The sequence below is a fragment of the Aulonocara stuartgranti genome (genome assembly GCF_965226115.1).
Source record: "Aulonocara stuartgranti genome assembly, chromosome: 3".
Classification (NCBI taxonomy): Eukaryota; Metazoa; Chordata; class Actinopteri; order Cichliformes; family Cichlidae; genus Aulonocara; species Aulonocara stuartgranti.
Genome location: NC_138941.1, coordinates 5107925 through 5129833, shown reverse-complemented (window position 1 = coordinate 5129833; position 21909 = coordinate 5107925). Strand labels below are relative to the sequence as shown.

The following is a 21909-nucleotide window of genomic DNA, read 5'->3' as shown; positions in this document are numbered from 1 at the left end:
GTCTGTGGACAAACACGAGTGTTCCAGCTGAGGACTTGGTTCCTTCCACCTGTCCATACAGGACATCACGCTGTCTGCAGCTCTGTAAATGCAGCTCCAGGTCCTTCCACGTGCTGCTCTGTATTTGTGCAGTTTGTAGTGTGTCCTGGGAAACGTAGCACACATGGTGTTCTTCTGCTGTTTCCTCCTTTCACTGAGTGTGAAACACTGACGCTGTGCTGTTGTTCACAGAGGGGAGCTGATTCTAGCTGCAGCTGGACTCTGTCATCTAACTGAATGTGTTGGTGCTGATCACGGGGCTCTGAGGGGGGAGCAGCAGGAGGACTCTGGATGCTGACGTCAGTGTATCTGTGGAAGCTCCCACAGCGTGTCTGTCATTCAATATTGTGCTGTATATTGTATCTATGCAAAGATGAACAGACTGTGTGTTCACTGGTCTCTGTGCTGCAGCTCTGATGTCATCATCACTCCCTCCTCCACCCTCAGCAGTCCCAGCATGCTGCTGTGGTGCACCCCACCCTCACTCTACACCTGAGCCACAGACCACACCCTCCACCTCAATATACACCACAGTTTTCTCTGCTGTGGAAATGAGATCAGGAGGAAATCATCATTATTATTATTTAATAAACGCTCACATTAATGTGGGCTTATTTGTTTCATATTAGAAACATTAGTTGAGTGTTTTTAGTATAAAATGGTCAAAGTCCCTCTTTTTGCTCCTCCCCTCACCTGTGGATGGACGCTGCTGTTACCGTGGTGACAGCTTGGATGTGTTTCAGTCCTGCCTGGTTATCACTGCAGGAATCTTTCACATTTATTACAGGTAATAACTCTGATTTTTCTGTGTATTATGAACCAAATGTATCCTGATACACACAGAGATGGATGAGCAGAGGTTTTTTTTGCAGTTTATGTAGTTACTATGGACTTAATGCATACATATTATTAAAATTAGGGCTATAACAGTTGTATTGATGTATAGCAACTTGAAATGCTCCCACAAATGGCTCCACAGCATGTAAAAATATAACAAAAGCTCTGGCGGACTTGGTTCTGTGGTCAGTCTTAAAGGGTGAAGTTAAACTCTGTAATCTTCACTGTGTCACAGAGTTCAGTGAGTCCCGTTATTCACAGTATCAATCAGATCATCAGAGAACAGCTGATCAGCAATCAGTGGTCCCAACAGCGCCTCCTGTGGTGAGAGGATGCAATAATGCAATGTAGCATTTTTCCACTCAACACTTGCAGTCATGGAAACTGTCTGTTGGATCTGTGTGACGTTGCTTTCTTGGTTAGAGTTCCTCACAAATGTCCAGATGATTCTTCTAATGAGGCGTCGACCATGTTTGCAGCTCTTTGGAAGAAAACGTCGCCCTTTGCCATCCTTACTTTTCTTTGACTTCTTCAAATGCAGCTGAACTCCAGCTGGTATTTTCTTGGACTTTGCAGCTGTTTCTGGTCATCAGTTCATTCCTGCAAACCTCTGAAGCTGAACAACAATGATGCTGCATTGCTGGCTGATCCCAAAAGGTTGATTCTGTTCATCTGGACGTTTTCAGAAACGTTTGCTCACTGATCAGGTGACTTCTTCAGTCTCAGCTGACTGCAGCTTTACAAGCTTACAAACAGCACATTTGCACAATGACTGAAAGCAGCAGCACCTGATATATATGATACTAATATAATACATATACATATATAATCCATACTAATGATGAAGGAACTGAGCTCACAGTCCATTGTTCATTCAGTGAACTACTCAGTTTATTTTGGGCCTCAGAAATGCTCACTCTGTTTGTACATCACTGTCAGCAATAGACTCATTCTGCTGTGTGGACAGGAACACATGTGACATCACTTCCTGTTTGTTTGTGACTGAAGAAGTTTACAAGGAATCATTTAGAAGAGTTTCAAACATCAACTGATTGAATCCATGAATCTGAAAACGTGTTTGTGAGTGAAAGAGACAGACATGTACAGACTGAACTATCTGTTCAACAGTCAGAGTGTTTCTGTAACAGGAGACACTCTTTACACTCCACTCAGCACAGGGACACTGAGGCACCAGGAGACAAGAGAAACATAAACCCAGGATAAAGAGTTTGAGTGAATGTGGTGTTGAAGGTGTGGAGGTGGATCAGAGTGTCAGAGGAGACTCTGTAGAAGGACAGAGTGCCAGCAGGACAGTCCACATACACTGCTGCTCTGTTAGAGACAGAGGAGGAGGAGGAGGAAGAGGAGGAGATGGATGTTAGTCTGTTATTGTGCCTGACAGACTGAGGACCATCATCAGAGCAGATCAGACTCCAGGACTGATCATTGTATCCAAACACACAGTCAGCACTGCGTCCTTTCCTTCTGATGCTTCTGTAACTCACTGATATATAAACGTTTCCTCTCCACTCGACCTCCCAGTAACAGCGACCAGTCAGACCATTTCTACACAGCAGCTGTTTCCAGTAATCAAATCTGTCTGGATGATCAGGATATGACTGAACCTCCTCCACACGTGTCACCTTCCTGTTGTTGTCAGACAGTTGGAGCTCTGTGTTCACTGTGTTTGTGTCGATTGTGAGTTGACAGGAATCTGATGGAGAGAACAAACACAATCCAGCTGCAGTTATTGATCCATCATCTGTTCATTGATTGACACTTTGATGATGACTCCTGACATGATGAAGATGGTTGAATGTGTGCTGCTTTGTTTTCATGAATCCCATTAAAAACACACTTACACTTCCTCAGACCTGGTCTCAACCATCGGACTCCAGCAGGCTCCACCCTGAAAGGAGGAGGGGGGTCAGAGCAGCACAGTCAGCATGCACACATGGACATTACATGGCTCTCACACACACACTGTTACACACTGAGCTCAAAGCTCGGCTCCACTGTTTTATTCAAAGAAATCTACATTTATTTATCAGCACATTTAAAAACAGCTTGAGCCAAAGTGCTGCACAGAGTAGAGAGAAAATAGGAAACATACACAGTAATGACTATAAAGACTGGTCAGGATTGAAAGCTACAGAGTACAAATGTGTTTCCAACCGGCTTTTAAAAATGTCCAGTGTTGGTGACGACTAGGGCTGGGTATCGTCACTGATTTCTAGAATCGATTCAATTCCGATTCACAAGGTCCCGAATCGATTCGATCCACGATTCGATTTAATTCGATTTAATTCGATTTAATTCGATTCGATTCGATTTAAATCTGGGAAATTTTGACAGTCAGAAATATTATAATTCAGATCAGTACATTTACATATTTTTGTATCTATAAAAAGGAAGCTGACACTCGCAAGACTTTATCAAAGGTGTGAGCATCACAGCAGATGCTTTTGTGTCAAAGTAGCTGAAGATAAAACACAGAAAAACATGAAGGTGATTTTCCTGTTCTGGGATTTTATAAAAATATTCTGCAGTACATCAAAAACGAAAGAAAACCATTAATCAACATATGAACATCACCTCTGAAGTTACAGCGGTTTTATTAGAGACACGGTTAAGCGTTTTGCATTTTGAATAATTTTAAAAAGTTTCAATTTGTTCAGTATTGAACAGCAGAAATGAGGTTTTCTTTTCGGAAGAATGTAAAAGGGAAAAAAACAGCGGCTGACAGCGCTGTAAACAACAGTAGACTTGTGTAACAAGCAAGCGAATAATGAAGAAAGCGAAACTGTTCTTGAAGTACAGAGAGAGAGAGAGAGAGAGAGAGGGAGGGAGAGAGAGGGAGCGAGAGAGAGCTGTGCATCGCGGTGGAAGCAAAACAGTAAAAGTCAGAGTGAATTCATGACGATGTTTATGTGAAGCGTTTGGATCTTCTTCTGCTGCTGGTTCGGTCAATATTGTTTGGAGAGAGATCAAACTAACAGCTTTAGAATCGGCTCATAAAGGGCGTGAACACAAAGCGCGGACCCGCCGACAGATCAGAGTCAGCGAGCTGTCGGCTTTCAGCCCCGACCGTGAGAAAGGCGACATCTCACTGATTCTGATCCGCGGGTCGCGCTGTGTGTTTAAGTCTATGTGCAGAATCCGTGTACCTGCTCTCATTTACTGTCTTAACTGTTTGGTGGTTCTTGAAATTTTGTGAGATGTCACCAGAGATTCTGGCATTTCGGGCAAAATAAATTTATATTAAAAAAATCGATTCAGGATTTTAATGAATCGATTTTATGTTATCCAAGCCAGAATCGATCTTAATCGATGAATCGATTATAAAAACCCACCCCTAGTGACGACCTGATGTGAAGGGCGACTGTTCCAGAGTTTGGCTGCAGCCATCGATAAAGCTCACCTCTGTTTTTACGTCTAGTTCTGGTCAGAAGCTGCTCATCTGCAGACCTGAGGGCTCCACTTGGATTCTTTTGTTAAAGAGAGATAAGATGGAGCCAATCCATTCACAGATTTAAAGACAACCAGATCTGGAAGTGGATTCTACCACGTACTGGTAACCAGTGGAAAAAGCTGGTGATGGGTCGTCTAGCACAGACCCACCGCTGGAACCAGACAATTGATGAGGGAGAGAACTGTGACAGCGCCGTTCCTTCACTTGACCTCAGTCGCTCTCGTCTGCTCCCTCGTAACACTGCTCTTTATTGAGCTTACATGAATATGCACAAGTTCATTATGACGTCTTACACAGGTATGAACAAAGAGTACCAGTCTGTGTGTGTGTGTGTGTGTGTGTGTGTGTGTGTGTGTGTGTGTGTGTCTGTGTGTGTGTGTGTGTGTGTGTGTGTCTGTGTGTCTGTGTGTGTGTCTGTGTGTGTGTGTGTGTGTGTGTGCGCGTGTGTGTGTGTCTGTGTGTGTGTGTGTCTGTGTGTGTGTCTGTGTGTGTGTGTGTGTGCGCGCGTGTGTGTCTGTGTGTGTGTCTGTGTGTGTGTGTGTGTGTGCGCGTGTGTGTGTGTGTGTGTGTGTGTCTGTGTGTGTGTGTGTGTGTGTGTGTGTGTGTGTGTGTCTGTGTGTGTCTGTGTGTGTGTGTCTGTGTGTGTGTGTGTGTGTGTGTCTGTGTCTGTGTGTGTGTGTGTGTGTCTGTGTCTGTGTGTGTGTGTCTGTGTGTGTGTCTGTGTGTGTGCGCGTGTGTGTGTGTGTGTGTGTGTCTGTGTGTGTGTGTGTGTCTGTGTGTGTGTGTGTGTGTGTGTGTCTGTGTGTGTGTCTGTGTGTGTGTGTGTGTGTGTTCCAGATGTGACCCTGTGACCCCAAAGCTGGTGCTAAGAGTCCAGCGGTCCCCCTAACAAAGGGCTCTTATACTTAACCAGACACAGAGTAGGTGTCCTCCTACACCAGGGGTCTCAAACTCGCGGCTCGCGGGCCAATTGCGGCCCGCAGGACGATAGTTTTTGGCCCCACCTTAATATGAAAATGTAATGTTAGTTTGATAATGTATGACACTTTACAGTGTTGTGGGCGGAGCTGAATTAACCCACCAATCAGGGTGGGATATGGATCTCAGGGGACACCAGCCGGGCTTGATGCAAGCAGGGAAACATTTCTCAATGAGTCAAAGTTCCAGCAGCGTTGCCCTGGAGTGTTTCTTTCTTTCCTGTGCCTGGCTGGCTTCCTCCTTTCTATTGGGCAAACGCCGACATTCGCCCCAGCGCGCTGCGTTCACAACACTTCAAAAAAAGTTGTTTTTTTAAGTTGCTGCCCAGCGGGACATTATACGTATATAGATTTATACACACGTCAGTGGGATTTAAAGTTATTTTTCCACAGAGAGAGATCTCATATTAACTCTCACAGTGATGCGTAGGCGGCGGGATAAAAGAAAAGTCATGAACTCAATGCAGCCCAATTTAGTCTGCAGTCACATAGCGACACCTGTTCATCGGCAACAACAGTCCCCGGTAACCCGGACTAATTATAGGGTCGCACCGTAATTTGTGGCTCGATGTTTTTATTTGCATCACTGCGTTTGCATTGCAGCAAACATGAACATTACATATATTTCAATATAATGTAAAAGCAGTCAAAACAACTAACATCAGAAACAGCTGATGTTATTTGTTATATGTCACGGTGTCATTTCCGCTTCTTTCTCCTGTAACAACAGCCCGGCGCCGTGAGCAGTCGCCTTTTTTGCGCTCGCTATCCCTGCACTTTCTACCATCTGCAAACGCCACGGTGTTCGTGTCGTCATGAAAGACATGAACATCGAGCGTAAAAACAAAGGAGACTGCTACCGGCTTTTTATCTGCCGATCGCCGTGCTACGGTTGCAAGAAAAAGAAGCAGAAATGACGTTCTCTACGCGTTGAGACGTTCCCCGTCCGTCGGCTAAACGCTTGATTGAAACTTCAATGCGACAGTGACACCAAGTAGAATTATAAATGTCACATAGCCCCAAACATGTCTTTTTCAAAGCCTGCGGTGAAGAGAAAGGTTGGTGATGAGCACCGACAATTTCAGGAAAAGTGGGAAATGCAATATTTCTTTGTTGAGCACAGGGGCACCCCGACCTGTCTTATTTGCACAGAGAAAGTTGCGCTGCACAAGGAATACAATTTGAAACGTCATTACACAACTAGACATGCTGAGCTGGATGCAAAATACCAGGGAGACGAGAGAGCGAACCGGGTTGCCAGTCTTAAAACAGATCTACTGAGGCAGCAAGATTTCTCCAAGAAAGCAACCAAAGAGAATAATGCAGCAGTCGGAGCCACGTGGTTAGTGAGATGATTGCTAAAGCAGGGAAGCCATTCACAGAAGGTGCATTTGTCTAAAAGTGCATGTTGCAGGCTGCAAATATAGTCTGTCCGGGAAAGAAAGGTCAGTTTAGCAACATCAGCCTTTCTGCCAACACCGCAGCAGATCGCATTTCTGACCTGTCAAGTGACATTTATGACCAACTGTGTGAGAAAGCCAAATGTTTCAGTGTATACTCAGTCGCTCTTGATGAGACCACAGACATCACCGACACTGCCCAGCTCCCAATGTATGTCCGTGGTGTTGATGACAGTTTTGAAGTGATGGAGGAGCTGCTCACAGTAATTCCAATGCATGGCCAGACCACCGCTCAGCAGATATTTACAAGCTGTGTGATGCCATTGAGAATGTTGGTTTGCCATGGAAGAGGTTTGTTGGAATAACAACAGATGGAGCGCCATCAATGACAGGGAGGAAAAATGGACTGGTGGCACAAAACAAACTGGAAGAGGAAGGCGTGGAGGAGGCCATTGCTCTGCACTGCAGCATCCATCAGCAGGTCCTTTGCAGCAAATGCCTGAAGTTTGACAATGTGATGTCTATTGTTGTGAAATGCATCAACCAAATCAGATCCAGGGGCTTAAAGCACCGAAGGTTCTGTGCTTTTTTAGAGGAAATGGAGTCAGAATATGGGGATGTGCTCGACTTCACTGAGGTACGTTGGCTCAGCAGGGGAAATGTTTTAAAGAGACTTTTTGAGTTGAGAGCAGAAGTGAAGCCTTCATGGAGAAGGATGGAGTTAGTGTTCCTGTGCTAACTGATCCCAAATGGCTCATGGACTCAGCTTTTCTTGTTGATATGACACATGAGCTTAATGTACTGAACAAGACGTTACAAGGCCAGGGGCAACTTGTCAGTGCTGCCTATGACAACGTGAGAGCATTCTCCACAAAACTGGCGCTCTGGAAAGCTCAGCTCTCTCAGACAAACCTTTGCCATTTCCCAGCATGCAAGGCACTCGTGGATGCAGGCACACCATTCAGTGCTGACGAGTATGTTGATGTCATTTTGAGGCTACAGGAGGAATTTGATCACAGATTTGCTGACTTCAAGACACACAGAGCCACCTTTCACATTTTTGCAGACCCCTTCTCCTTTGATGTGCAAGATGCCCCTTCTGTGCTTCAAATGGAGCTCATTGAGCTGCAGTGCAACTCTGAACTCAAAGCAAAGTTCAGGGAGGTGAGTGGAAAAGCAGACAAGCTTGGACAATTTTTGAGAGACTTGAGCCCTAGTTTCCCTCGGCTTTCCCGAATGTTCAAACGGACCATGTGCCTTTTTGGTAGTACATACTTGTGCCAAAAGCTCTTCTCCACTTTGAACTTCAATAAGTCCAAGTACAGGTCCAGACTTACGGATGATCATCTTCAAGACATACTGAGGGTCGCAACTGCTTCCTCCCTCAGGCCAAATCTGGCTCGGCTATGCGAGAGGAAACGCTGCCAGGTCTCTAGCAGCAAGGAGTAGGCAAGAGAAGCCATGTTCAGAAGAACAGTTCATTTTCTACAGTGTTCCATTCATGTTCAGAAGAAGGTTATAGAACTGTTAATACAGACATTTCAATCTAAACACAGCAGATATAGAAGACTGAAAGAAACACACAAGTTCACTGACTAAAAATATCTTATTATTATTTTATTTATGTATTACAGATTGATTTATTTTCTTATTAATTCTTAATTTGTTTATTTATTTTTCATATTTTGTGTTAAAAAATAAAAATAAAGAGATTTGAGAAGATTGGAATTTTTTAACCATGCCTTTCTTGTGGAAAACCTAATGCGGCCCAGCCTCACCCAGACTCTGCCTGCAGCGGCCCCCAGCTAAATTGAGTTTGAGACCCCTGTCCTACACCATAAATCAGTAAGAGAGGGTACGACCTCTCTCATGGCCCCAAGTGGTGTGTGCATGCCAGAGCACTCTGGAAGGCACACAGAGTCTTTACAGACTACTCAGGATCAAACCTCTATCATTATGCAATCGATTATACAACTCTAAGCATATATGAGTAAATATTTCTAAGCATCAATCAACAATATAAACCTTACAGCTGGTTTTAATAACAGAATTCATTTGTTTCTCAAATGAGAAAGAGCTATCGAGAAACACTCCTAAATCTTTAGTTCTTAACTTTTCCAGTGGGCCAAGGTCAACATTATCTGCTAATGCTAAATAGGCTGCCGTTATTAACTAATGCTAATTTGACATGAATTAGCATTATGCACTAATGCTAACACTTACTTTTTTTAAAAATGTGAGTAGCTAATGCTAACACTATTTCCCTTAACTTTATAACAATGTGAACGGCTAATGCTAACACTCTTTTTCCTAGCATTATAACATCTGAGCTGCTAATGCTAAGTAGGCTGCCATTAGCACCTACGTCTAATTTAAGGCAAATACGCATTAGAACCTAATGCTCATATCGTTTTCCTTTGCTTTATAACAATGTGAGCAGCTACTGCTAAATAGCATTAGCTAATAACAGCAGTCTAATTTAATGCAAGTTAGCCTCATTTGCATTACAACGATGTGAGGAGTTAACGCTAAGTATGCTGCCATTAGTGGCTAATTCTAATTAGGGGTGAATAAATATTACCAGCTAATGCTAATATCGTATTCTCTTCCCTTTTAACAATGTGAGCAGCTAGTGCTAGGTAGGCTGATGCTAGCAGCTAATGCTAAAGCTAATTTAATGCAAACTAGCATCACATTAGTGAGGAGTTAATGCTAAGTAGACTGCCATTAGCAGGTAATGCTAATTTTAGGTGAATAGGAATTGGCAGATAATGCTAATACCATATTTTCTTGCTTTATAACAATGTGACCAGCTAATGCTATATAGGTTGCCGTTATTAGCTAATACTAATTTGAGGTGAATTAGCATTATCCCCTTATGCTAACAATGTTTTTTCTTACTTTTTAACAATACAAGTAGCTAATGTGAACACTTTTTTTTTTATTGAATTCTAATTTTTCCCTTGCGATGTGAAGAGTTAATGCTAAATAGGATGCCATTAGTGGCTAATTCTAATTTTAGATGAGAAAGCATTAGAAGCTAATGCTAATACCATATTTTCTTGCTTTATATCAATATTAGTAGGTAATGCTAAGTACGTAGCCATTATTAGCTAATGCTAATTTAGGTGAATTAGCATTATCCACTAATGCTAACACTGTTTTTGCCAACTCTTTTCCCTTGCATTATAACAATATGAGCAGCTAATGCTAAGAAGGATGCCATTATTAGGTAATGCTAATTATTATGTGTGTTAGCATTATCCGCTGCTGCTAGCAATGTTTTATCTTACCTTTTAACAATATCAGCAGCTAATGCTAACACTACTTTAATTTCAGTTAAACCTACTTAGCATTAATTAACTTCATTTAGCATTAAGAAGTTTTTGCTATAGGCTACCATTAGTGGCTAATGCTAATTTTAGGTAAATAGAAATTGGCAGCTAATGCTAATACCATATTTTCTTGCCTTATAACAATGTGACCAGCTAATGCTAAGCAGGTGCCATTATTAGCTAATACTAATTTGAGATGAATTAGCATTATCCGCTTATGCTAACAATGTTTTTTCTTACTTTTTAACAATACGCCATTAGTGGCTAATTCTAATTTTAGATGAAAAAGGATTAACAGCTAATGCTCATACTGTTTGCTTTGTAAGAATGACAGCAGCTAATGATATGAAGTCTACCGTTATTAACTAATGCTAATTTGATGAGAATTAGCATTATCCGATAATGGTAACTCTTTTCCCCTGCGTTATAACAATGTCAGGAGTTAATGCTAAGTAGACTGCCATTAGGGGCTAACTCTAATTAGGGGTGAATAATTATTAGCAGCTAATACTAATACCGTTTTCTCTTTTTCCTTATAACAACTTGAGCAGCTAATGCTAATTTGATGCGAATTAGCATTATATTAGTGAGCAGTTAATGCTAAGTAGGCTGCCATTATTAACTAATACTACGTTGACGTGAATTAGCATTATGCGCTACTGCTAATACTGTTTTCTCTTACTTATTAAAAATGATAGTAGCTAATACTAATACTCTTTTCCGTTGGGTAACAACAAAGTGAGGAATTAATGCTAAGTTGGCTGCTTTTAGCGGCTTATTCTAATTAGGGGTGAATAATTATTAGCAGCAAATGCTAATACCGTTTTCTCTTTCCTTATAACAATATGAGCAGTTAATGCTAATTTGATGTAAATTAGCATTATATTAGTGAGGAGTTAATGCTAAGTAGGCTGCCATTAGCAGCTAAAGGTAATTTGAGGTGAATAAGCACTAGTAGCTAATGCCAATACCCTTTTCTCTTGTGTTATAATGATGTGAAACGTTAATATTGTTCTCAAACAACAGAATGAGAATGAAATATTGATTCTAACAGGGCCCATAAACAGCATTAGCTTAGCAGCATTAGCTTATCAGAGTCTCCATCATGGTCACACAAATCCTTAGCGGAGCAAAGTGGCCTACTTAGCAATAGCTGCTGTAGAAAGCAAAGGGAAAACAGTATTAGCATTAGCTGCTAAATGTGCACTTGAGAACAAATCTATTGTGAATTCAGCCGTGAATGTAGTGTTTCCAGTAAGCTTCCATTTCCAAATGTTAGCTGCTCCTGTCTGCCTCTTTGTCACACACACAGACTGAAATGATTCACAGCCTTGTTTCATCCTTCTGTCAGTGTCACTGACTGTCACTGTGACTGTGGACATACAGCATGGGAAACACACACATGGCTGATACTTGTATCTAAAGTTACAAAATGTTGTCTCTGTCCAAATATTACCTAACTGTAAGTCTACTTTTAATGAAACTCTCAACATGACTTATCAGTTATCATTAATGTTCCTGCAAACAGACTCCTTGAAGACCCCCTACATAAATATCCATGTACTATCCAGCTAGACTAGTGTGTCTGTCCCTGAAAATATTCCTGCATGTGTGATTGTTCATGTCTCATCTGCAGGAAACAAACAGGAAGTGAGTGAAAGACACAGGAAATGATTCCAGCTCTTCCTCCTATATCAGACATTCTCTCCATACCTGAGAGTGTCCAGTCTCCAGCCTGGATCCTTCAGTCCAGCCGACAGAAGCTTCATTCCTGAGAGACCTGGATGATTGTATCTCAGGTCCAGCTCTCTCAGATGGGAGGGGTTGGAGGTCAGAGCTGAGGCCAGAGAAGTACAGCCTTCCTCTGTGATCAGACAGCCTGACAGACTGCAGACACACAAAACAACAATCCATCTGTTATCCATCTCTATAGCAGCATAACTAAGTGATGGTTCAGGGTCACCTGATCCAGCTCTAACTATAAGTTTTATCAAAAAGGAAAGTTTGAAGCTGATCGTCAAAGTAGAGAGGGTGTCTGTCTCCTGAACTCAAACTGGGAGCTGCTTCCACACCCAGTCCAACATAGCCAGGCTTTCTTTGCTGCTTTGACAAAACCTCAAATCCCAGTCAGAGATGGTGAGCATCATCACAGTGATGATCATTTCTCTGTTAACCCAGGCTTTCTGCTTCAGGATCTGTGCACGCTCACAGAACAAGGAGACCTTTAAACATCATTTCACTAAATGGATGGACTGAGCTCAGCCTACAGATGAACTGGATAAATAAAGATTTGACCTCAGTGTGCTCAGTGTTCCTGTCTATTCCTAACATATTCCTAACATGATAGCTGCACTTTAGAGCTCTAAAACTGGAACTGACACATATTTAAACTCCACATGTTACTCAGTACATTCAGTTCTGACACTCGCCCACAGTCCAACAAAGGAAACATGGAGATCACATCAGTTTGTCACCAAAGTCTAATTATTCCAGAGGGCAGTGTTGATACAACTAAAGTTATTTTTAAGCAAAGTTGAGTTTTTTATTGTCGCAGTACTTCATGTCTGAAGTATCACTTAAATGCATTACACGCTGTTGATGGCAGCAAACAAACCACCCAAACAAACAGAGGTGGGAGGCTTGGGCAGACTACGTAGGATCAGCTTGTGGGAGGAGTCAAGATAAACCAAAGAAAGACAAGCTAACAAACACCACAGTGAAGTGAGTAGCTACAAACTGCAGGCTGATTAGTGTTGTTGAAGAAGTCGGTCTGAGGAACGTTCTTAGGATCAACAAATGACGGCATGTATGAGCCTCCCTCAAGACGCACCATCACAAGAAGAACACATGAGCTGTAGAAAAAGGAGAGACTATGAAAGCCACGGCGTTACAACGTGCACCAGCTGTTGGTCTCTCTGGAGACTACTGGGCGTGGCTGGGTAACCATGGTTACTTGGGAGTTACAGTACATGATATTAATGAAGAGTGGGAGCTGCGTTCTATAGCAAACAATTTGTTATGAGGTAATCAGCTGATCTTAGTTTAACCGGAAGCCCTTCACAATAATTGCAATGCCTTTATTTTGTACAACTACCATCAGTTCGTCTGTACTGATGGTAACTTAAAGTCACACTAATGTCGTTTAGTTTCTATAGTTTATGTAGTGGAAGTATACTACAGTACCCTGATCACTGATAGGACAGATTTATGTAGATATACACCTTTGTGTTTAACATTACTGCATTATAGTACTGTGATCTTTGTCCTTATATATGGCTATATTAGCTATACTGATGTACGTACATATAACTGGATATGTAACTTATCTATTCATCTTATTTGTCATGTATTTGTATTGTGTACTTCCTTTTTGTAAGAAACCACACACATGATCACAGCCGCAAGAATCAATGAGTGAAAGAATAAAGTGTCTCAAACCAAACCTTAAGCTCTTTATTCCACATGCTGGGATCATTTGGCCTTCAGTGGTGTTCTGGCTGACACACCGGAGTGACCAGAGTGCTAAAGAGTGAATCGGACACACCAGTGTCATCTCTGATATCTCCACTACATTTAATCGTCCTTCAGCTTGTGGCTGCCGTTAGCTGGTCTGCTAGTTAGCTGATTTGCTATTTAGCCGGTGTGCTAGTTAGCTGGTGTGCTAGTTAGCCGGTTTGCTAGTCAGCTGGTGTGCTGACCAGCGAACCAGTAGGTTACAAGATGAGCTTGTCTGTCTGATGAGCCAGCTCTCTCTGTCTTGGTCATTTTGTCCTTGGGCAAAGCCTAACCTACCACTACAACTGTAGCTTACCTCCACCAGTGTGTGAATGTGAGAGTGAATGAATACAGGGAGTGCAGAATTATTAGGCAAATGAGTATTTTGTCCACATCATCCTCTTCATGCATGTTGTCTTACTCCAAGCTGTATAGGCTCGAAAGCCTACTACCAATTAAGCATATTAGGTGATGTGCATCTCTGTAATGAGAAGGGGTGTGGTCTAATGACATCAACACCCTATATCAGGTGTGCATAATTATTAGGTAACGTCCTTTCCTTTGGCAAAATGGGTCAAAAGAAGGACTTGACAGGCTCAGAAAAGTCAAAAACAGTGAGATATCTTGCAGAGGGATGCAGCAGTCTCAAAATTGCAAAGCTTCTGAAGCGTGATCATCGAACAATCAAGCGTTTCATTCAAAATAGTCAACAGGGTCGCAAGAAGCGTGTGGAAAAACCAAGGCACAAAATAACTGCCCATGAACTGCGAAAAGTCAAGCGTGCAGCTGCCAAGATGCCACTTGCCACCAGTTTGGCCATATTTTGGAGCTGCAACATCACTGGAGTGCCCAAGAGCACAAGGTGTGCAATACTCAGAGACATGGCCAAGGTAAGAAAGGCTGAAAGACAACCACCACTGAACAAGACACACAAGCTGAAACGTCAAGACTGGGCCAAGAAATATCTCAAGACTGGTTTTTCTAAGGTTTTATGGACTGATGAAATGAGAGTGAGTCTTGATGGGCCAGATGGATGGGCCCGTGGCGGGATTGGTAAAGGGCAGAGAGCTCCAGTCCCACTCAGACGCCAGCAAGGTGGAGGTGGAGTACTGGTTTGGGCTGGTATCATCAAAGATGAGCTTGTGGGGCCTTTTCGGGTTGAGGATGGAGTCAAGCTCAACTCCCAGTCCTACTGCCAGTTTCTGGAAGACACCTTCTTCAAGCAGTGGTACAGGAAGAAGTCTGCATCCTTCAAGAAAAACATGATTTTCATGCAGGACAATGCTCCATCACACGCGTCCAAGTACTCCACAGCGTGGCTGGCAAGAAAGGGTATAAAAGAAGAAAAACTAATGACATGGCCTCCTTGTTCACCTGATCTGAACCCCATTGAGAACCTGTGGTCCATCATCAAATGTGAGATTTACAAGGAGGGAAAACAGTACACCTCTCTGAACAGTGTCTGGGAGGCTGTGGTTGCTGCTGCACGCAATGTTGATGGTGAACAGATCAAAACACTGACAGAATCCATGGATGGCAGGCTTTTGAGTGTCCTTGCAAAGAAAGGTGGCTATATTGGTCGCTGATTTGTTTTTGTTTTGTTTTTGAATGTCAGAAATGTATATTTGTGAATGTGGAGATGTTATATTGGTGTCACTGGTAAAAATAAATAAATGAAATGGGTATATATTTGTTTTTTGTTAAGTTGCCTAATAATTCTGCACAGTAATAGTCACCTGCACACACAGATATCCCCCTAAAATAGCTAAAACTAAAAACAAACTAAAAACTACTTCCAAAAACATTCAGCTTTGATATTAATGAGTTTTTTGGGTTCATTGAGAACATGGTTGTTGTTCAATAATAAAATTATTCCTCAAAAATACAACTTGCCTAATAATTCTGCACTCCCTGTAGTGGGATTGTAAAGGGTCTTTGAGGGTCTCGAAAAGCGCTATATAAATGCAATCCATTATTATTATTAAGAGCATCTTTAGGCCTGACTGTGCTCATCCTTCCTCCAACCTCTCCTTACCAAAGATAACAACTACATCAGTATTAGCTCAATAACAATTTCTGCAATTCAATTGTGGACATTCATTTTTAAACCTTGTGTAAAACGATAAAACCTCAAAGTCTGAGCATTATTCTTTGTGCAAACAGCTCTTGCAGGTTCCCCCGGACTTAGGTTATTTTTATTATTTAATTACTTTCCTTTAAGCAGCTGTTCAGGCTACTAAACTCATCCCAGAAATAACAAGTGACACCATTAATAGTAGAGGTGGGAATCACCATACAACTCGCGATACGATATTATCACAATACTTAACGCACGATACGATATTATTGCGATTTTTTAAAAATATTTTGCGATATTTAAATTCTGCACATAAAGGTAAACTTTATCAATATTCATTTTATCTAATATCAAAGTCTCACACTCAGTCTTTCTCTCATTTCAGTCAGTTTTATTGTTGACAAACTGAACGGTTTGTATTACAGTCTAGTCCAACTTAACTGAATGCAACCATCTGGTACAATTATAGCTATTCTGAACTATGCAATTTATGAAAACTATGCAGCCCATTCAGCAACTGAAGAATTTGAAAGTAAATTTAAAAAAATATATAATTTTACATTAAATAAAAAAGTTTCAAACTTAATTAAAATTAAACATGTCTTAAATTAAAATAAGTAAACTGTCATGTTTATTGCTGCCAAAAAAAAAGTTAAACACATTTGGACAGTGAAGGAATGTCAGGATTGTTGCTCAGAAAAAGGATCAACATGCTCTGAAGTCAACATGCTCTGACTCCAGAGCATGTTGACTTCAGAGAAAAAATTGTTTGTAACAAAATATCGATTTCTGCTGTCCCTGTATCGATACATTATTAGCAAACAAAATATCACGATACTACACAGTATCGATTTTTTCCCCCACCCCTAATTAATAGTGGAGCTAACTTTAACAGGTGAAACTGATTTGACCTATAAAGCTACTGCAGTTACTTCTTATCAGGTTTAGTAGGGAAGACATCTGGATGAGGTAGTTAGTAGTATGTAGTTAGTACCGGGCGACTCCCCTCCCCCACATCGGCACCAGAACCCTGTATTATCTACAGGGTAAGACTGCCTGTTTTATCAAACTATGGCCATTACTACTGTGATCATTTGCAGCCCAGTGTGCCGCTCTCTCTGCTGGGATGAACCACTGGAGCTCACCCAGTCATCCCTTTCTTTCTCTCAAGAAGAAGTGAAATAAATATATTTATTATGTTACGAGTCTAATATTCTTTAAATCAAACTGTAATGAATAAATCAAGCAAGAAGATTTGGTGGCTCCACGTGTAGTAGAAGAAAAGATAAACATCTCATTTTGAGAAATCAGCCTTTAAAATTAAGTACTGTGAATAAAAAACAAACAGCGAGCCAATCAGCAGTCGCCAATATCCTCCTAATTTCATTCACAAAGAAATCAAATATATATATTATGGGCCCAAAGGAGCCTAAATCTTTAAATTAGGCAGTACGTGAAGTATTTTTTTAAATAAACAGAGACATGACTATAACAACTTTTAGTAATTCAGAGTCCAATTATCCACTCAAATGTGAATAAAAGTTCACTTGACAGCTGTAAAAGTTACCTGTTTATACAATAATATAATTCACATTTCAAATGATCATCTGTGGAAAAGTTTGAATCCTGACCTGAGAGTTTCCACTGCACACTGTGAACTCTTTAGTCCAGCGGACAGAAGCTTCACTCCTGAATCCTGCAGGTCAGAGTTACTCAGGTCCAGCTCTCTCAGACTGGAGGACTGGGAGCTGAGGACTGAGGACAGAGCTTCACAGCTTCTCTCTGACAGGTTACAGCCACTCAGTCTGAAAAATAAAAGACAATCTATAAAACAAGTACTCATGTAGAGTTTGTTAATACATTTCAAAACATTAAATGTTGACTTTCTATTTTTTAAAGGAAACATAAACATACTAAGATACAACATCATATGGATGAACTTTAATTAAGAATTCTAAAAACAAACTGTTCCCTGATCTGACCTCAGAGTATTCAGTTTACAGTTTAAACGTTGTAGTCCAGCAGACAGAAGCTTCACTCCTGAATCCTGCAGCTTTCTGATACTCAGGTCCAGCTCTGTCAGACTAGAGGACTGTGAGCTGAGAACTGAGGACAGAGCTTCACAGTTTTCCTCTGAGAGTTCACAGATGTTAAGTCTGAAGATAAAAACATGAATAAAGATTGTTGTTAAAGTGTAATCAGGGTGCAATAGCTTATTGTCTTGTGCTGAGCAGGTTAGTATAAGTTTACCTTAACTTGGAAATGAATAAAAATGCTATGAGACAAGGATAACTGGATAAAGATATAAACAAAAACAAACATCAAACATCAAACACATAAACAAACAGAACTAAACAGAATACAAATTGATCTGACCTCAGAACATTCAGTTTGGCATGTGGACTCTCCACTGCAGCAGACAGAAGCTTTACTGCTGAAGCCTTCAGGCTGTCGGTACTCAGGTCCAGCTCTCTCAGACTACAGGACTGGGAGCTGACCACTGACAACAAATTTTCACAGCCTTCCTCTGAGACGTTACAGCTGCTCAGTCTGAGAGAGAAAGGGAAAAACAAAAACAAAAAAAAACAAACAATATATGTGATCAAATTAAATTTGTTTATATGTTGAACCCTTTTTTTAAAAAATTTATTTAAACCTATGAGACTATGAGTGCTACCAGTCCAGTGCACATGATTGGTACCTTGATGGTACCTTGCTCAGGGGTACCACAAGGTAGCTATTCGGTGGATTCGACCCCTGACCTTATGATCATGGGGCGACCACTCTGCCTACTGAGCTAATAATTCTGTGTACACTGTCATACAATATTAACTAAAACAATTATTTTAGAAAATTTTAGTAATTCAATAATCATGCTCATTACCTGTGTATTGTGAATAACACTGGATTTTAAACACTAGCTGTATAAAACTCTTCCTGTTAAAGGTGCGTATAAAGGAAATGGCCATATTTTGGAGCTGCAACATCACTGGAGTGCCCAAGAGCACAAGGTGTGCAATACTCAGAGACATGGCCAAGGTAAGAAAGGCTGAAAGACGACCACCACTGAACAAGACACACAAGCTGAAACGTCAAGACTGGGCCAAGAAATATCTCAAGACTGGTTTTTCTATGGTTTTATGGACTGATGAAATGAGAGTGAGTCTTGATGGGCCAGATGGATGGGCCCGTGGCTGGATTGGTAAAGGGCAGAGAGCTCCAGTCCCACTCAGACGCCAGCAAGGTGGAGGTGGAGTACTGGTTTGGGCTGGTATCATCAAAGATGAGCTTGTGGGGCCTTTTCGGGTTGAGGATGGAGTCAAGCTCAACTCCCAGTCCTACTGCCAGTTTCTGGAAGACACCTTCTTCAAGCAGTGGTACAGGAAGAAGTCTGCATCCTTCAAGAAAAACATGATTTTCATGCAGGACAATGCTCCATCACACGCGTCCAAGTACTCCACAGCGTGGCTGGCAAGAAAGGGTATAAAAGAAGAAAAACTAATGACATGGCCTCCTTGTTCACCTGATCTGAACCCCATTGAGAACAATTATTTTAGAAAATTTTAGTAATTCAATAATCATGCTCATTACCTGTGTATTGTGAATAACACTTGATTTTAAACACTAGCTGTATAAAACTCTTCCTGTTAAAGGTGTGTATAAAGGAGATGAGCTGAAATGCAGACTTCATGGAGAATGTTTGCTGTCAGCATATATCAAAGACAAAGCAGAGATCCATCCAGTCTCTTCCACTAAGCCCACAGAGGGACAGACAACCACTCTCACTCACACCTGCATGAAGTTTAGATCACCAGGTAACCTAACTGCATGTCTGTGGACAGTGGGAAGAAACTGTAGAGGACCCAGAGTGAACCCACTGTAATTCTGTGATAACACTGGTTATGGAAGCCTTACAGTTACATATGGTTACTGACAAGAAACACGACCTTAGAGGCAATTTCAGTAATGAAGACCGAGTTTCTCCCTCCATACGGGATGAAAACATGACAGCACAGCAGAGATTTATATTTAAAAAGGGAGAGTGTGCACTGAAAGTGAGATACAAACTTGAACTTAAATTATGAACATCAGAAAAAGATGTAGGTGAAGTCTGGCAGGTGAAGTTTGTGCATTAGAATAAAACAACCAAACTCCTGGAGTTGGAGACAAATGAACAAGCTGAGGATAATAAACCTGTCAGAGGGGCTGAAGCATCAGAGCTCATGTTCTTATAGGCTGGGTCTGGATTGTCCTTTGATAAGAGTTACAGAACAAAGTGTGTTTTAGAAATGCTGGAGTGAAACATTAAAACTACCATATATTTACCGAGTGACTGATGATCATTTAATTCACTATTTTAAAAAAATGTTACAATGCTCTTTGAACTCAGCATTTCTGATTTATTTCCCATGATTTTAACAATGAAGCGATGACAACATGTTTACTCACAGAGCTTTGTTGGAGGCTTTGACCACTGGCAGCATTCTCAGAAGAGCCTCCTCTGAAGCAGAGTATTTCTTGAAGTCAAACTCATCCAGATCTTCTTCTGATGACAGTAAGATGAAGGTCAGAGCTGAGCACTGAGCAGGAGACAGTTTGCCTGTGGAGAGACTTCCTGAAGTCCTGTATTGTTGGATCTCCTCCACTAGAGAACGATCATTTAGTTCATTCAGACAGTGGATCAGATTGATGCTTTTCTCTGCAGACAGATTCTCACTGAGCTTCTTCTTGATGTACTGGACTGTTTCCTGATTGGTCTGTGAGTTACTTCCTGTTTGTGTCATCAGGGCTCGTAAGAGAGTCTGATTGGTCTGCAGTGAAAGACCCAGGAGGAAGCGGAGGAACAAGTCCAGGTGTCCATTTGGACTCTGTAAGGCCTTGTTCACAGCACTCTGGTGGAGAGATTGAAGTTTTAGTTTGTTAAATAGTTTAGACCATGTAGAGATTCTCTGTTGTTGTTCCAGCAGATTGAGTCCAGAGTTGATGAAGGTCCGATGGACATGAAGAGCAGCCAGAAACTCCTGAACACTCAGATGGATGAAGCAGAACACCTTGTCCTGGTACAGTCCTCTCTCCTCTTTAAAGATCTGTGTGAACACTCCTGAGTACACTGAGGCTGCTCTGATATCGATGCCACACTCTGTCAGGTCTGATTCATAGAAGATCAGGTTTCCTTTCTGCAGCTGATCAAAAGCCAGTTTTCCCAGAGACTCCATCATCTTCCTGCTCTCTGGACTCCAGTGTGGATCTGTCTCAGCTCCTCCATCATACTTGACCTTCTTCACTTTGGCCTGAACCACCAGGAAGTGGATGTACATCTCAGTCAGGGTCTTGGGCAGCTGTCCTCCCTCTCTGGTTTCCAGCACATCCTCCAGAACTGTAGCAGTGATCCAGCAGAAGACTGGGATGTGACACATGATGTGGAGGCTTCGTGATGTCTTGATGTGGGAGATGATCCTGCTGGCCTGCTCCTCATCTCTGAATCTCTTCCTGAAGTACTCCTCCTTCTGTGGGTCAGTGAACCCTCTGACCTCTGTCACCATGCCAACACAGTCAGGAGGGATCTGATTGGCTGCTGCAGGTCGTGTGGTTATCCAGAGGCGAGCAGAGGGAAGCAGTTTCCCCCTGATGAGGTTTATCAACAGCACATCCACTGAGGTGGACTTTCTAGGGTCAGTTAGGATTGTAGTTTTGTGGAAGTCCAGAGGAAGTCGACACTCATCCAGACCATCAAAGATGAACACAACCTGGAAGTCTTCAAAGCTGCAGATTCCTGCTTCTTTGGTTTCAGTAAAGAAGTGATGAACAAGTCCCACCAAGCTGAACTTTTCCTCTTTCAGCACATTCAGCTCTCTGAAAGTGAATGGAAATATGAACTGGATGTCCTGGTTGGCTTTGTCTTCAGCCCAGTCCAGGCTGTATTTCTGTGTTAAGACTGTTTTCCCAATGCCAGCCACTCCCTTTGTCAGCACTGTTCTGATTGGTTCATCTCTTCCAGGTGAGGCTTTAAAGATGTCTTCTTGTCTGATTGTTGTTTCTGGTCTGTCTGGTTTCCTGGATGCTGTTTCAATCTGTCTGACCTCATGTTCATCATTGACCTCTGCAGTCCCTCCCTCTGTGATGTAGAGCTCTGTGTAGATCTGATTCAGGAGGGTTGGGTTTCCTGCTTTAGCGATGCCCTCAAACACACACTGGAACTTCTTCTTCAGCTTAGACTTAAGTTTACGATGACAAACAGCAGCTGGAAGTTCTGAATAATAATAATAAAAATACAACT

General features: G+C 41.8%; 3 protein-coding genes across 3 annotated transcripts in view; all 3 read right to left on the bottom strand.

Moving 5' to 3' along the window:
- Window positions 1-1584: 1584 nt before the first annotated feature.
- LOC309703007 (stonustoxin subunit beta-like) lies at window positions 1585-13825 on the bottom strand (the record flags this gene model as incomplete). Its single annotated transcript, XM_082527709.1, has 2 exons — window positions 1585-2638; window positions 13759-13825. The coding sequence occupies 2 exons, from the start codon at window positions 13823-13825 to the stop codon at window positions 2046-2048; spliced, it is 660 nt and encodes a 219-aa protein (XP_082383835.1). The 3' UTR covers window positions 1585-2045.
- Window positions 13826-17235: 3410 nt separating this feature from the next.
- Window positions 17236-18405, bottom strand: LOC309703005 (uncharacterized protein; the record flags this gene model as incomplete). The annotated part of the gene is given in 5 exon segments (XM_082527708.1): window positions 17236-17577; window positions 17581-17586; window positions 17590-17788; window positions 18009-18182; window positions 18395-18405. Coding segments are annotated over 5 exon segments (732 nt in total).
- Window positions 18406-20077: 1672 nt separating this feature from the next.
- Window positions 20078-21909, bottom strand: part of LOC309703004 (protein NLRC3-like) — a gene marked incomplete at its 3' end in the record, with an annotated part of 28169 nt that continues 26337 nt past the window's right edge. The window contains exon 5 of the mRNA XM_082527707.1: window positions 20078-21882. Within this exon, the coding sequence (XP_082383833.1) occupies window positions 20078-21882 (1805 nt within the window). The remainder of the gene's footprint in view (window positions 21883-21909) is intronic.